General features: G+C 45.1%; 1 protein-coding gene across 1 annotated transcript in view; it reads right to left on the bottom strand.

Annotated features, from left to right (window-relative positions):
- The window catches only part of LOC111158607 (Scm like with four mbt domains 2), a 204,817-nt gene that overhangs the window by 49,197 nt on the left and 137,834 nt on the right, over positions 1-17,786 (bottom strand). The window contains exons 11-12 of the mRNA XM_022520745.1: positions 16,384-16,466; positions 10,023-10,149 (exon numbers count right to left, since the gene is read on the bottom strand). Of these exons, the coding sequence (XP_022376453.1) occupies positions 10,023-10,149; positions 16,384-16,466 (210 nt within the window). The remainder of the gene's footprint in view (positions 1-10,022; positions 10,150-16,383; positions 16,467-17,786) is intronic.

Genomic DNA, 17,786 nt, shown 5'->3' on the forward strand with positions numbered 1-17,786 from the left:
AACCGCCCTCTTTAACGTGCAGGAAACATTGCTCTCAGCCCGATCTGCTGAGGCAGCTTCTCCCAAAATTGTCTCATGCAGGCAATACCTCCTTCTAAAGATTTTAAAACCACCCACACTGGCTTGAAATAGAATTACTTACGCATTTGCATTTTCCCTTGTTTGACTTTTGCAAGTCTCTGCGAAATGCTTATTAACCACCTGACTTTTCCACGAAGTACAGAAGGGCTTAAGGGGCAGTTTTCCGCACCTGGTCTCCTACCCATAAGGGGTTACGTCAACACAAGTCCCTTTAAACCATGCCACACCTCACCCATTAGATCTCAGAGTCCTTTATGAACCCCAGCGCACGCAGAAGTACCATCTGCGGAGGGTGACACCCAAATGCAGACTCTGGTCCCTGCCTGGGACCCCGAGGCACCAGGTCTGAGGAAGGTGCAATTTCACGGGATTCCCGTAGATTTACTGGAACTGACCCAAGCATAGGAAAAAGCTGGCCAGAGAGATTCTGAATGTTAACTTACATATATAAAATATCTCACTGGCTCAAAATTCAGTTGGCAAGAGAGCAGATCTTTTTGTTTGTTTTACATTTAATTAACCAACATATCATTATTGGTTTCAGAGGTTCATTCAGTTGTAATACCCGGTGCTCACCACATCACGTGCCCTCAATGCCCATCCCCCAGTTACCCCATCCCCTACCCATCTTCCCTCCAGCAACCCTCAGTTTGTTCCCTAGAGTTAAGAGTCTCTCATGGTTTGTCTTCTCTGATTTCTTCCTGTTCAGTTTTCTCTCCCATCCTCTTCCGTAATGTTTCTTATGTTCCACATACGAGTGAAACCATATGATAACTTTCTCTGATGGACTTATTTCACTTAGCATAATCCTCTCCAGTTCCATCTACATCGTTGTAAATGGTAAGTGTCGATCCTTTCTGATGGCTGAGTAATATTCCATTGTGTATATGGACCACATCTGCTTTAGCCATTCATCTGTTAAAGGGCATCGAGGCTCTTTCCTCAGTTTAGCTATGAACATTGGGATGTAGGTGCCCCTTTGGATCACTACATCTGTATCTGGGGGCTATTGCTGGGTCATAGGGTAGCTCTATTTTTAACTTCTTGAAGAACCTCCATGCTGTTTTCCAGAATGGCTGCACCAGCTTGCATTCCCACCAAGAGTGTAGGAGGGCTCCCCTTTCTCTGCATCCTCACCAACATTTGTTGTTCCCTGCCTTGTTAATTTTTGCTGTTGACTGGTGTGAGGAGGTATCTCACTATGGTTTGGATTTGTATTTCCCAGATGCCGAGTTGAGCATTTTTTCATGTGTCTGTTGGCCATTAGTACATATTCTTTGGAGAAGTGTCTGTTCATACCTTCTCCCCTTTTTCCCTCTGGATTTTTTTGTTCATTGGGTGTTGCGTTTGATAAGTTCTTTATAGATTTTGGATACTAGCCCTTTATCTGATTAGACATTTGCAAGTATCTTCTCCCATTCTGTAGGCTCTCTTCTAGTTTTGTCGACTATTTCCTTTGCTGTGCAAACTTTTTATCTTGATGAAGTCCCAATAGTTCATTTTTGCCTTTGTTTCCCTTGCCTTTGTAGATGTGTCTAGCAAGAAGTTGCTGCGCCCAAGGTCGAAGAGGTTGCTGCCTGTGTTCTCCTCTAGGATTTTTATGGATTCCTGTCTCACATTTGAGTCTTTCATCTATTTTGAGTTTATCTTTGTATATGGTATAAGAAAATGGTCCAGTTTTATTCTGCATGTGGCTGTCCAATTTTCCAACACCATTTGCTGAAGAGACTGTCCTTTTTCCATTGGACATTCTTTCCTGTTTTGTGGAAGATCAGTTGACCACAGAGCTGAGGGTCCATTTCTGGGCTCTCTATTCTGTTCCATTGATCTATGTGTCTGTTTTTGTGCCAGTACCATACTGTCTTGATGATGACAGCTTTGTAACAGAGCTTGAAGTCCAGCATTGTGATGTCCCCAGCTTCGGTTTTCAACATTCCTTTGGCAATTTGGGGTCTTTTCTGGTTCCATACGAATTTTGGGATTATTTCTTCCAGCTCTGTGAAAAATGTCGAAGGTATTTTTTTTTTTAAGATTTTATTTATTTGACAGACAGAGATCACAAGTAAGCAGAGAGGGAGGCAGAGAGAGATGGGGAGGCAGGCTTCCCGCCGAGCAGAGAACCCAAAGTGGGGCTCAATCCCAGGACCCTGGGATCATGACCCGAGCCAAAGGCAGAGGCTTTAACCCACTGAGCCACCCAGGCACACCAATGCCGATGGTATTTTGATAGGTATTGCACTGAGTATGTAGATTACTCCGGGTAGAATAGAAATTTTGACAGTATTTGTTCTTCCAATCCATAAGCATTGAATGTTTTTCCATTTCTTTGTGCCTTTCTCAATTTCTTTCAGGAGTACTTTATAGTTTTCTGAGTACAGATCCTTTACCTCTTTGGTTAGGTTTATTCCCGGGTATCTTATGGTTTTTGGTGCTATTATAAATGGGAATGATTTCTTAATTTCTCTTTCTTCAGTCACTTCATTAGTATATAGAAATGCAACTCATTTCTATGCATTGATTTTGTATCCTGTCACGTTGCTGAATTGCTCTAGAAGTTCCAGCCATTTTGGGGTGGAGTCTCTGGGTTTTCCACATAAAGTACCATGTCACCTGCAAAGAGTGAGAGTTTGACTTCTTTTTGCTTTTCAAGTGCCTTTTCTTTTTGTTGTCTGATTGCTGAGGCTGGGACTTCTAGTACTATGCTGAGCAAAGTGGTGAGAGTGGGCATCCATCGTGCTGCACACCTTAGGGGTAAAGCTTTGTTTTTCCCCCACGAGAATGCTATTCACTGCGAGCTTTCCGTATATGGCTTTTATGATCTTGCGGTGTGTTCCCTCTATCCCTACACTGTGAAGAGTCGTAAGAAAGGATGTTGTATTTGTCCAATGCTTTTTCTGCATCAATTGAGAGGACCACATGGTTCTTGTCCTTTGTCTTATTAATGATGTATCATGTTGACTGACTTGTGAATGTTGAACCACCCCTGAGGGCCAGGAAAAAATCCCACTTGGTCGTGGTGAATAATCTTTTTAATGTACCATTGGATCCTATTGGCCAGTATCTTGGTGAGAATTTTTGCATCCTTGTTCGTCGGGGATATTGGTCTGTAATTCTCCTTTTTGGTGGCATCTTTGTCTGGTTTTGGAATCAAGGTAATGCTGGCCTCATAGAACAAGTTTGAAGTTTTCCTTCCATTTCTATTTTTTGAAACAGTTTCAGAAGAATAGCTATTATTTTTTCTTTAAATATTTGGCAGAATTCCTCTGGAAAGCCATTCAGCCCTGGACTCTGTTTTGTTGGGAGATTTTTGAATACTGCTTCACTTGGTTTGAAGCTGGTTATGGATCTGTTGGTTAAGGGTCTACTGGTTTGGGTCTATCCAGGTTTTCTATTTCTTCGTGCTTCAGTTTGGGTAGTTTCTATGTGTCCAGGAATGCATCCATTTCTTCCAGATTGCTTAAATTATTGGCATATGGTTGTTCATAACTATGTTCTTAAAATTTCATCTCCTTGGTGTTGGTCAGGATCTCTCCTCTTTCATTCAAGATTTTATTAATCTGGGTCCTTTCTCATTCCTTTTTGATTAAGTCTGGCTAGGGGTTCATCGATCTTATTAATTATTTCAAAGAACCTGCTAGCAGTTCTTAAGGGACTGCTATCTCTTAAATCACTTTCTTGTTCAGAAACACAAGATTTTATTTATGCCTCTTATCTAGTCAGCAAGCATTTAGCGAGCAAAATGCACACGAACTCTCATCCAAATACTGTGCTGTGTGATAGACAAAGACTGGAGCACAGTCCTGCACAGTGGCTCCCAGCGCCAGTGACAGTGCCAGGATGTCTGCAGACGTCGTTAAGTGCTCTGTTCCGATGGCACGCAAGGAGGTAACACTGACGGGAGAGGGGGCTGCCGAATCCGCGTGCTGGAGCAGGAGACCTGACTCCAGGAGACAGACAGACGGACTGAGAAGGAGGAGGAAGCCATGGCTGCTGTATTACAACTTGAACTCCTCGGGCCCCGTGAGGGTGGCAGGGCAGCTGCCGGGGAACTGCGGGGGCGGGGGGATGAAGACCTGGGCCAGAGGGAGGCCGGGGGACGTGAAGACCGAGTCAGGCAGGGGCACTGGTTGCCAAGGGGATGCCCCGGTCACAGTGGCGGGCCACGGGCAGCCATGCGCTGGCTTGAATGGTCTCTGGGTTTCTCACGTGGGTCTGAGGGGAAACTCAAGCAGAGCAAATGGCGGGGTAACAACTGACATCTGGCTGGGGGACACTGTGCCGGCAACTAAAACTAGGACTGGTGGGGGGGTCTGCCGTGAGTGCTGGAGTTGTCAGCACAGAACGGCTCCCAAAGCCACAGAGAGACAAGATTGCACAGGCACTGGGGAAGAAAAGCACTTCAAAGTGCTCTGACCTTTACGTGAGGGAAGCTGAACAAAGTAAAGCCAGGAATGCTCATCGAAGAAAGAGTCTGTGCCTGGCACAGTATTCTGGAAAAGAGATGGAGGGGAGGCTTTGAAGGAGGGGTCAATATGGTTTGAATGCTGCAAAGAGAAAAAGGGACGGGGACAACCTACAGATGGAGAATTATCAGTGACGGTGGGGAAACTCAGGTAGAAAAAGCATCATAAGGAAAAAAACAAAAACAACCAACCAAAGCCAGAGATGGAGAATAAGTATCAAACTCCTTAGCAAGAGGAACAGAAGACAGGGGTGTGAGGAGGACTGGAGGCAGGAAAGTAATTACTAGTCATAGAAAGGGCAGGACATCGGTCCTGGGGGGTGCCAGTCATCCACGCAAATGCACAGTCTCCCCGCGGATGCACGGACACTCAGATGCTCACGTGGACACTCGGATGCTGGCCCGAATGGGAGCGGAGTTAACAAGGTGTGTATGGCATTGTTACTTTGTTTCGAAGTGATAAACGGTTTAGCAGCTACCTCCATGAAAGGAATACACCTCCATCACAGCAGCAGGTGATTGAAGACCTTGTATATTCTATTTGCCGCAGAACCAGGTTTTCTCTCGTGACCCGGCAGGCAAAGGGAAAAGCTGGTTATGGCCAACAGCGGATGGAGATCTGAGACATGGAGCTCCCAGCCTCTCCTGTGCACTAGATCCTAGGGACAAAGCAAGCTCCCTTGACAGTTTTCTACTTGTGGGAGGACAGCAGGAGGCAGGGCTGATCTTCCTGTGGTTCTCACCGCCAGCAAGCGAGGCCGTGAAGTCTGTAACAGTTAGACTCAATACTTCCCTTTCTGTTCTTAAGCTTTAAGGGTGGCTAGAGCTACAGCAGCAGTGCCACTGTACCCTCGACATGCTTTGTGGCTGAAGCCCACAGCAGACCAGCAACTAAAGCTTCCTGCCCTTGGGGGATGCCACCACGTCCTTGAGAAGAAGAGCCTGCTCAGTGATCATAGAGGGACCTTGCTTCCCGGCACAATCCCGTCCTGCTGGAAACACCGTGCTTCTTGGCTGACCCCGGAGCAGAGAGACTCTCCATCTTGTTCCTAAGTTCTCTGTGTCCTAAAACCTCACTCCCCTGGATGATAAATGAAATGTACAGCCTGGCATTGAGCTACTGATCAGAGGACCCTGCATGTTACTGCTCCCACACCCCAAGAAAATCTGAGTTCTGAGCCTCGACAGGCCTAAGGGGCTCACTTCTTCCTCAAGCGGAGCATCTGGAACTAGTGCTGCCCAAAAGAACCTTCTGTAAGGAGGTGGACGTCCAGGAGCTGTCCCAAACAGCAGCCTCCAGCCTCACGTGACAGTGCATGACCACAGACAGCCCAACGCGGGAACCGAAATTATGATTCCGTTTAACTTAAAACAAAGGAGCCACCCGTGGCTAGAAGCCACACAGTGGACAACACAAAACTAATGTCTACTGATATATCCTGAGAATGTCTCCTACAGGGGTTCCGATCTGGGGTGCATGAATTCCAAGGAGGCCCGTCCAAGAACGGTTTTGAGAGGCTCTGTGGATGGTCTGAAGTTGCACAAAAACTACATACATGTGCAAGTGCTTTTTCCTGAGTGTCAGTCACCTACAGCAGATTCTCTAATGGGCCTGTCTCATCACTAATGTAAACAGACATTGTGGAACTGGGACCACTCTAGGAATTTCAGCACATTCTCAGTTCTATCCAAAACAGACTGAATTTCCAGGAATCTGTTACAGGAACGGCCTAATCCCTCCATTAAATATGTCTTCATGGCCACCTGGCTTGGGCCCTCATCCCTATGTCTCATGGAATCAACTTTGCCACCAAGGGGCTCGGGCAAGAAACCTCCTTAGCCTTACTTAGCACATTACCTCATGCACTCAATTTGCCCACATGCTCACTCACTCACTCATCGGAGCTCTACAAAGCGAGAGGACAAGGAAGGCAAGAAGCCAGACGATCCAGCCTCGAGGCCTTAAGCAGGCGCGTGGCAGATAGACAGGGAGGCTTTGAGAGGCAACGGCGGGCTGGTCTGGAACAGAGGAAAGGCGGCTGATCCCAAGTGTCCCCAAGAAGCAGACCACTCCCTCCCTCGCTGACTGTGCTGGTCCCCTGCATGTTTGTGTTTTAATAATAAACAGAACCGAAAGCAGTGGGTAAGAACTCCTACAGGGCATCATTCCCTCCCCACATGCAAAGCACAAGAAGGCCTACTGTGAGTCCCCTGCCCCTTTTCACAAGTAAGAGCGCTCCCAATGGCAAACCAGGTTTTGGTATCCCCTTCCAGAGCTCTCTTCAAAAATTTCTGAAGCAGCATCGCCTAAAAGAGTTAAATAATTCTGCAGAAATGAAGCCTGCTGGTCACCATCCCTTTTATGGCATAGGAGGAATTTCTGCCTCAGCCAGAAGAATAAAAGTAATAAAAAAAAAAAAAGAATAAAAAAAATAAAAAGTAATAGAAGCAAAGGAAGGCAAAGATGTAAGCCCTCTTAGGAAGGGAGTAGGGAGTGGGAATGTCGTGAAGACGGGTAGAAGGCGGGGGACCCTGAGGACAGGTGGAAGGGTGCAGGGGTGCATGAAGATGAGTGGAAGGGAGAGCGGGGCGCCCTGAGGATGGGTGGAAGGGGGAGGGAGGCGCCCTGAGGACGGGTGGAAGGGAGAGGGGGCGCCCTGAGGACCGGTGGAAGGGAGTGGGGTGTGTCCTCAGGATGGGTGGAAGGGACCGGGGTGCCCTGAGGACGGGTGGAAGGGAGTGGGGGTGCCCTGAGGATGGGTGGGAGACCCACATCCTATCCCTGGAGACAAAGATCTGGAAGGCACATGAAGTGGTGCGGCGTGTGGGGATGCAGACACAAGAGCGCAGGGCTGCAAGGCTGGGAGCATCACCACTGAGAGCAACTCATGCTACATGGCCAACGCTTATAGTTATACATCAAATCACCTGAAGCAGAGTATTAACACAGAAGAGAAAGCACTACAACGTCCTCTCTCAAACACAAAAACCCCATCATCATAAATTGTACTTGCCACCCATCAGTAGTGAGAGCTTGCAATTCTTTTTAAATATGCTTCTAAGATAGTACCACCTCCATCTCCTGTATTTCATTCATGGCCCGCTCCTTGACATCAGCTCTTTTATAGACACTTAAAGAACTGACTTCAAGAGAAGAACTAGTAGATTAAAAATGATCATTTTAATTACCTAAAAGTGGTCAATTAGCCATGTGTTGAAACTACTTCAAATCAATTTAATGCATAAAAATAACTAATAAATTGTTACAAAATACTTTCTACATTTACAGTGTCAAGTAAATAAATGGTCTATAATCAGAATCCCCATCATCATAAAAATAATTTAACAGCCACATAGCTACCATGGTGAATCTCTAGCATTTATTCCCAGGACTGAAGACAGAAAATACTATATACATAAAACTGTGAAACAATGAGAAGTAAGAGTCACCAAGCTCACTGTGACTTTAAAAGTAATATTCGGGAAGGTCCTAAACAGAACAAATTCAAGCAAGAAAAATAGACAAAATGGCATTTTACTTTTTTGATCAAACACATGATTCTGACCAAGGACTCCAGGAAATAATATGCAACAAACTGTTTACTAAAAAAAGATTTTCTTTTTTCAGTATGTCAGTCTGGAAAAAAAATTGACAATCTATTTTCTGATCTGCTCCCTAATGGTGATTTCACTGCTACAGGATAAGAAAGCGCTCTGGAGAATAAGAGCCGATGGGAGCTGCCTCACGTTTCTTCGCTATAAAAACAGAAATTTCTATCCAAAGAAAAACAGTAATAAGGAGAAAAGGCTGTCAAAAATGTTCAATATAGGCTAAATGTTGCTGCTTCTCATTCTTTTTAAGAACTGGAAAGCTGTGAGGTCTGATGAATTAACCAACAAAGATGTCAAGGACAAGGAAACTGACCCCATGCATATCTTCACAGCTTAGCTACCGTTGTTTCTCCATCTATAAAAATCAGGACTCTCTCACTGTTGCCTGTGTTAGGTAATTAACAGCTGTAAAGCGCTATGTAAGTAAAAACTGCTAAATAAATAATGACTGCCAAAGAACTTTAACAGTAATATGCTACATCATAACGTGAAACATGGGCTGTGAACTCTACCGTTTTTGTTTTCCAATTAATAATGCAAGCACGACCCCAATCTCGCAATGTGGTTTAGCACAGTATTAGGCAAGCAGGTTTAATGTAGGGACTGGAAATCACAGGAGGAATCTTATTTTTCCTACAGCAGTTGACTCAACTTTACATATAGTAGTGAAAATAAGGTCATGTGTTATTCCTGTAGCTACAGAAATATCACCATCATACCTCTGTCTACTTTTTGGCTAATTCCACCTACAAGCCATTTTACTTGAAAATCCCCCAAGCAATCAACTTTTGGAGAATTTCCTTTTATTGCACATTGATTTTGAAACCCTAAACCACAGTATGTTTTAAACTACTTTTCTAGGAATTAACGACACAGATAATGTTCACGTACAATCACTGCTCTCTATCCTTCCCGCTCACTTGGACTACAATATTTCTGAGATCGAGATCATCAGCCTCAGAATTCTGGTGCTTCTTAGACTTGCTTACTAAAGAGACAAAATGACGAGATTAGTACCAGTTCTGCGACCTTGCAAATTTTCATACCAGTGGTGGTAGGAGCATAGCATGATGGCTGAGATACGGGCCAAGAGAACTAACTTTATTGTTCATAACTAGTCTTGTTTTTTTTTTTCATATATATTTAAAATAACTTATGAATGCCAGGAAAATAAGAAAAACAAACAACAAACCCCAAAAATTTAGAGCACGGAAAAATGGGAAAACCTTACAGATCAGACTTAATTCCTTCTCATTTAAAATATAACCTATAAAAAACCAGTGTTCTATCTCAACCTAAAATCTGATCATGGTTCCGCTTATAAAGCATAATGTTCTCTGAATTATCTGCAGTTATAAAAAAAAGTAGCTATGAGAAACAGTTCAAACATCATTAAACAAACAAATCTTGTGTATTATTATATTTGGGGAGAAAGTCATCTCCAGTGACTATTTCAAGGTAAAATTAAACATCTGTGGAAGGAACCAAAGTAAAAGGGTATTATTCATATTAAAATGCAAATATATAAATATATCCCCATAATAACCAAGACCTCAAATACCACTTTTAGTGACTCGTGTTAATTTAATTGTGACATTAGCTTTTATAATCATAGATGTAAAAAGACCACTGTGTTCCAAACATGATTATCACACCAGCATCTCATTTCATGAAATTATTAGTTAAGATGAGAGCCTCTGAACAAGTTTATATTTGATTAGTTTCACTTGCTTAGGATTCCTGAATCATTTAGGATCTGGTTAAGCAAAAGGAAAGCAGAAGGGGTTCCTTCTGAGAAGCACCGTGTGTACCTCGCCACTTCCAGGCGGACCCTAGGTTCCCCAGGGCGGGGGCGAAGCCAGCGTACCTTCCAGGTGAAGCCACATCAGCCTCCCCTTCACGCTGACAACAGAGGCCACGCAGAGCTCTCCTGGGTTCCTGGGGTTGACGGCTTCGAGCTTCATGTTCTTCGTGAACCCCCGACTAAATGTGGTCTGAAAGAGAGAGAGATGGGACACTGAGCCAGGGCACAGCGAGCAGGAGCAGCAGCAGAAGGGCCCACGGGCCAAGCAGGGATGCGCGCACAGAGGCACGCGCAGGCGCACAGACACGTGCAGACAGGCACGCGCAGGCGCACACAGACACGCGCAGCTGCACACACACCCACGCATGCGCACAGGCTCGCGCAGGCGCACACAGGCACGCAGAGCTTATCCATCAAACAGGGTTGCCACAGTTGGTCGGAAAAGAACCATGACCTCATCTGCCTCCCAGAATGAGAGCTCTGCGGGCACACCGCAGGTGCCTACAGATATCTGTTGAAGGAGATGATGAATCCGTTCTCTGCCAAGCCCCGTATGCACCCTTACTTCTACGCCATCACTGAGGCGCACATTTCTCCTCCTTCCCTGTATACCTCGCTCGAAGCAGGCCTGGGCACATTCGTGGGTGCAAGGAGGCGGCCTGAGTCTCCATCTGGCATCATTTCCTTTAGCCCGAAGAACATTCTTGGGCGCTGTTTTTAGTGTAGGTCAGCTGGTGGTGACATCCCAGTTTTATCTGGAACCGTATTTATTTTAATTTGTGGCTTTGGCTTCCTTTTATTTATTTTCTAAATTCACTTTTTAAAAAATTTACACCTAGGAACATTCACTCTTTTTGGTGCCCTGTTGCGTGAGGGTTCGGGCTGTTAGATAAATGTGTATAGCGTCCCGCAGCGATAACCTCTATCAACAGGCACAGCAGTCCCTTCACCTCCAAAACGCCTTTGCACTGGCCCTTTGGTGATCAGTCCCTCCCTGGCTCCCAGTTTCAGGAGCATGCACCCGTGTCCTCTTCCGAGAGTGTTGCCTTTTCCGTGCGATCACTTTAAATGGATCCATACACTGTGTAGTCTTGCTTCTTCCACTGAAGCAAAATGCATCTGGGATTCATCAATGCTACTCCACGAACGGGTAGTTCGTTCTGTTTTACTGCTGAGTAGTTTCTAGGGCGTGCCACAGTCCATCCATTTACCAGTTGAAGGACATTTGAGCAGTTTCCAATTTCTGGTGATTGTGAATAAAGCCACCATAAACATTCAAGTGCAAGTTTCTGTGTGAACAGAGTTTATGAGTCTGCTCGGAAGACCATAACAAAATACCATACACTGGGTGGCTTTAACAATAAAAATTTATCTCGCTGTTCCAAAGGCTGGAAGTCTGAGATGACGGGGTTGGCTTCTTCTGAGGATACTCTCCTTGGCTTATAGACAGCCACCTTCTTGCTCTGTTGTCTCCAGTCTCTCCTCCATGCATGTGGTCTGTGTCCTAATTACCACTTCTGATATGGACACGAGTCCTGCTGGATTAAGGCTCCCCCTTATGCCTTATGTTACCTTAATTATCTCTTCGAAAACTCTAACTCCAAATACAGTCACACTGGGAGGTACTATGGGTTAGGACTTCCACTGTATGAATTTGGGGGACTACAATGCAGCCCAGAGTGCAGCTTTCATTTCTCTAGATAAGGAATTGCTGGACCATATGGTAAATGTATGTTTAACCTTCTAGGAAACCACCAAATTAGTTTCCATAGATCATATTGCATTCCTACCAGCAGTGTGGGGCATTCCAGTGGCTAAACGTCATCCCCAGCACTTGGTATTGGCAAGTTGTCCAATTTTAACCATTCTAACACATGTCCGGTGCTTGCTAATCATGACTTGAATTTGCATTAAATTAAATGTGGAGCATTTTTTTCACACGTTTCTTTGTCATTTGTCGATCTTCCTTGGTGAAGAATCTGTTTCTCTCTTCATTCAGGAAGCATTACCTGTGGTGGTTGATTTCTTTCAGTACTCTACAAACACTGGTTCACTATCTTCTGCTGTCCCTTGTCCCTGATGTGAAGTTCACTGTCATGCAAACTGCTGTTCCTCTATTTGGGATCTACCACTTTTTCTCTGGGTGCTTTGAAGATTTTTCTCTTTATGTCTGGGTATCAGCAGTTTGACTATGCTGGGTGTCTTCCTATTTATGCTACTTGGGGCCCACAGAGATTCCTGAACCCGTGCATTTAGTATTTTCAGCTGCTTTGGTAACTTTTGGCCATTGTTTCTTCCCACATTTTCTCTTCCATAGTCTCTGTGGCCATTTCTTCTAGGTCTCCAACTACATATGATATCGACCCTCAGGTCCCTGAGATTCTGTTCTCATTCCCCACACCCAATCTTCTTTCTCTCTCGGTTCTTCAGATAGGATCACTTCTATCCTCAAAGTCATCAGCTCTCTTCCCTGTCACCTCCATTCTGCCAGGAAGCCCTTCCGATGAATTTGCTTATGTTAGGTATTATATGTTTCAGTCCTAGAATTTCTCTTTTTTATACTTTCTACTTCTCTTCTGGAACTTCCTACCTTCTCATTCACATTTTTTTCTCAAACTTTAGGATACATCTGAATCACCCGGAGAACCTTTTAAAAACAGACTGCTGGGGCCCCCTGGGTGGCTCCATGGATTCAATGTCAGCCTTCAGCTGAGGTCATAATCCCAGGGTCCTGAGATTGAGTCCTGCATCCTCCCTCTCCTGCTCTCCCTGCTTGTGCACTCGCTCTCTCTCTCTCTCTCTCTCTCTCTCTCTGTCAAATAAATAAATAAAATCTTAAACAATAACAACAACAACAACAAAAACAACACACAAAAAAACAAGACTGCTGGGCCTTCCTCCAAAGTTTGTGATTCATTTGATTTGAGGTAAGTTCACAGAATTTGTATTTCAGGAATTTGCTGGAGCTGCTGACCCAAAGACCGCACTTTGGGAATCACTGCTTTACACCAAGCTTAGTCTTAATGGGAGCTTTAAAATAACATGTCTGCTAAATCTGACATCTGGGTCATGCTGGGTTTAGTCTCCATTGGTTATCTTTTCTACTGAGAATTTTCCTATTTCTTCATATGTTGAGCAACTCTGAAGTCTGGATATTTTAAATGTTAAATGGCAGAGACTCTGGATTGTGTTATGTTCTTCCCAAAAGCGTTGGTTTTTCTCTTTTAGCAAGCAATTAACTTGTTTGGACTCAAACTACACACTCTGTCTCTTGAGAAGGAGCTCAAACTCCCACTCAGTCTTTTGTCCTTAACTAGGCTGCCTGGAGTTTGCCTGGAAAATACGCAATCCAAAAAGACTTAAGCAGAATTTATACACAGAAACTGTGGTTCTCTCTCCTGGCTCTTCCTTATCTGTGACTCCTTTCACTTTCCAACAGTTGCGGCTGCCCAAATTCTGTTATCTGGTTCATCAGGCCAGAAAGACTGTCATTTTTATATTGCTGGTTTTGTTACCTCATACATCAACTGTCAAAAAAGTCTGAAAAAAAAGTAAATCACACAACCCATCGTATTCCTTCCCAGCGACCTGCTCCCCTCCAGATCTGCTCACTCTTGTTCATTCGCCACACCCCCAAGGTAGTTGTCTCGGTATCCTGTCCAGAATCTATAGTTAACTGCCAGAGGGTCAATTTAGCCAATAAATACTCAGCCAATACTCAAAGCAAAAATGCCTCCTAGCATTATTTTTAAATAAATATAAAATTTTCCAAAACCATCCACTACTATACGTTTCAATCAGACATTACAATACTGAAAACATCTATTTTGAAATATATAAACTGAAATTAACAGGTTCCTGTGAATAACAGAGCCTACATCCTTGCATGACCCATGGGGAGAAACTGAGGTTATTCACAGTCACAACTCTTCGTATGCAGGTTAAGTTGTAAATGCAATTTTATCTTTATGTAACCGGAACAAAATTACCCAGCAAATGTTGAAAAAGCAATTTGCATTTTTCCTTTATGTTTCTTTGGAAATAGGAAACACAGAGATTTTAGGTGGGTTATTTTTCTGCAAGTCATCCTGCCCCGTCCACATCAACGTATTGAACTTCTTTTTATAATACGACTCAATAGGCTGCCTGAAAAGCCTCTAAGTAAGTTAAAATGCATTTTATCCTCCTTAATAAGGGAAAGCGACAACCGCATAACCTATTTTCGTTTCAACTCACTGCCTGAGGGTAATTTATAAAGATCAATAGCAAAACTGTTACCTGTGAGTTTATTTTACTAAGCATTTGGCTGTGTCAATCCATTTCAGCCCTGCCTGGAGATTGTTAAACGTCCCCAGGGAAATCCACTTCCACACCACCTCTTCTCTCATACACACAAGATGTGTGATTAAAAAATGAATTCATAATAAGCATTCCATTAAAGAGCACTTGTAGCGAGCTAACAAAATTCAGCAAAGCATCGGTAATGCAATGCACATGCCAACAGGCTGATAACGACCCTGTCGATTAAATAAACGGAGGGCCAGAAACAAAGAGGGCATGTTTGTAACAAGTGCATTCCTAATGAATACGCCAGCATATTCATTAGGAGCAATTTCATCGTGGAAGCTAAATCCTGAAAGCTCAGAGGCCACCTGGGGATGTGACTACTTGCTCCACGGCGACACTGCACATGGCCAGCTGCCCGGTGGAATGGGAGCAGAGGATGGGTGGAAAGCAGCCGCAGTGGAACCATGTTGTCACAGAAGAAAGCACTCCCTACATACAAAACTAGGGGACATGGCAGGATTTCCCTCCTTCCCAAGGCTGGAGAGGCAGGGAAGGGGTATTTCTTTTGTTAGGCAGAAAGCACAACTCCAGGGGATTTGGGGGATGTGGTAAGTATGCCCACCATCCTAAGTGAAAGGTGACAAGGCCAGGACTCTGTGACAAGAGATGGCACTCTGGTAAAGAGTCTAGTGAGACGCTCTGGGACTTGATCAGCCCTGGGAGCTGACCCGCGGCTATCCTCACGGTGGCATGCCCACACAGCATCCCCGTCCTACCACCTCAACTCACCACGAGGAGCTTTCCACGCTGCAGAAGAACCTTTGTGCAAACGCAGCATCGGCCAGGAGGAAGGCCCTTTGGTCATTTCAGGAGCCCTGGTTTCCAACTCTTCCACTGATGTGTTTCCATGTACATGAGTACAAGCCGGCCCGCCGATCAACCTACTTCATTCCTCGAAATCCACCTCTGGTTCATGCTCGCTACTGAGCTCCCCCAGGAAGCCAACCCCTCTGCCTCTCAGATCTCGTATGCTATGAGCCCCGCAGTCCAAATTATGGGGGGAGGGGCAGTAAGGGAGTGGCAAGGAATCAACAGCTCTAGGAGCACATGCCCAGAAAAGGTCTTTGATTTAGGGGCTCTCGCTCTCTGTACTATCCACTATCCCCAACTGGAGGATTGAGTCTTTTTTTTTTCTTTTTTTAGCATAAAGAATTAACTTCCATAACTGAATGCATGTTTAACACACAAGGCTATATATTTATGCCTCATTCTCAAAACAGAAATAATAATCCAGATCCCTTTTCGTAGTTCCTAGGGCTGGTAAGGTTTCAATAATTTATAAGCTACTTTATACGACCAACTCCTATAACTAAAGTATGCATGTGCGCACACACACACACACACACACACACACACTCACACAGGGCTGTTTCATGGGCCATCAAGCCAACAGCTCTACTTGACCCAGGAAGCGGCGGAAAGTAAGCAAAGCAGAGAACTGCCGGGCTAGCATCTTACAGAAGTGATCCAAGGAAAGAAGTTGACGATCACATACTGGGAATATAGCTCAAGGGCAGAGCATCTCCTATCAATGGGCTTATCCACAGTATGCCCCACACAGCAAATACCCATGCAATGGTGGCACAGGGGGCCACCCAAACGTGTCTTCCCCTGTCTACAGTACAGACTCGTGGCTGGAACAATTCCCTGGCCATGGCACGTCTCCCAGCCTCATTCATGGCAGGTGTGGCTGAGGGACTGGTTCTAACCAGCAGAAGGTGGATGATGTATCATGCCAGTATCAGGTGCCGTGCTGAGAAGCAGAATGAGCTTCTCCTTCCTCCCTTTCCTTATGGGCTCACTAGATTTCGGATGATGAAGCCAAGGGCTCCCAGGAGGCTCAGACACTGTCATAAGCACGTGCCGATCAGGAACACCCTGGACCGTCTCCTGTGACTACGGCCCGGAGTCACCCTGATACACAACCCGAAAGAGGACTTTTCAGGACTACAAAAGCCTTATGCTCCTGCCGTCCAGGGCAGCCCTCTAGTTTCGCCCAGGGAATAGAAAGCAGCCGACAAAATTGATGGCGGACACCCTCTGGGAGAGAAGGAGTAGTAAGAACCAAGCTGCTTACATTTCTGAAGCAGAAGGGAGGGGCTTCTTCTGTCCCGTGCTGCTTGTGATAATCAGCCCAGTCGAAGTCCTGGCCGGAGTAACCTGCACGGGGCAAAACACAGACAGAACAGCCTTCGTCAAGCTAAAGCTCAGAGCAAACGAACAGCTTTAGCGTTGGCCTCTCATTAAAACAATAAGAGGTCCAAGACAGGGCCCCAGAGGGTGATGTCCTCCTTGCTTCCGGATAGCAGGTCAGATTTCTGAGGGGAACGTGGGAAAATGTGAAGTCCAACATGCACGTAAGGTGTGCCGTCGTTAGTGTAATAGGGGCCCGGAAACCAGGCCAAGGTGGGACGCGGGGGCAGGGGCCGAACTGCTTTGGGGGAGAGCAGATGAGCCAGGATACTACACACCACACACCCACACAGCACGTTTGTAGAAATCTATAGGAACTCCTCCCTCCACGTAAATCCTGAGTTCACGTGAACTTGCTTCATGGTATCGTCGTGGAAACCATGAGACTTTACTGGAAAACACCACCTTGGGGGATGGTTTTTTAAAGAGTACCAGTAGGTGGACACATAGCGAACAAGGAGCTGAGGTTCTCCCCAAAAAGCCTGGAAAGGCACGGAAGGCAGCAACAGCCCTGCCTTAGGGGTGCACCACAGAGGAGGAAGGAAGGAGAGAATCAGCAAAATCAGGCCTGTCTGGGTGAGGATTTGGAGGGGCACATTGGAGACCTGGAGGGAGGGGGTTCGAGACACAGCTCTTCCCACATACTACACTTAACGAAATACAGATCTTACCAAGGTGGATTTTTCCCGTTCTTTACTCATTTTATGTGGCAGGAAGGGCACAAGTAAGAGTCATGTCATGACCACCGTGATAGGACATGGGAGGTCTTGGGAAAGTCATGGGAAGAGTAAACAGTTCCAAATCTTAAAATAAGCATAGCATTGGGTGTACAGTTTAACCTGGAGAGAAAAGCACCTTTTCCTGTGAGTGTCATTTGCATTTCCTGTGAACAAAGGACAGCAGTGGAAGCCATTGGGATCAACGGAAACCGTGTAAAATGTCACCATAACCTTCACTTGAGCACTCTCTCTTGATGGGTTTAGGCGTATGGAAAATAAATCCACAAGGGAGTTCTTAAGTATGTTTTTGAGCCAAGTCCCCATTTTTTCTTCCCCATATCATCATAAATCCTACACCTGCAAATTCACTTAACATGGGGACTTGTAGTTCCTAAATCCCACAGTTGCAAAGTGATTCCAGGAATTCTTCACTGAAGAAAGTCAAGATCCCGGTTGCCTCCTACCTCCATTTGTACTCCCAAGTACAAGGTAGTATTTTCTTTTCATTAGGGAAGCTCAATTTGACCAGTTTCTTTAGAAGATGGAGATGGGGTTAACCAAGAAGGGA

The sequence above is a fragment of the Enhydra lutris genome, unplaced genomic scaffold (genome assembly GCF_002288905.1).
Source record: "Enhydra lutris kenyoni isolate GAN:26980312 unplaced genomic scaffold, ASM228890v2 scaffoldscaffold61, whole genome shotgun sequence".
NCBI lineage: Eukaryota > Metazoa > Chordata > Mammalia > Carnivora > Mustelidae > Enhydra > Enhydra lutris.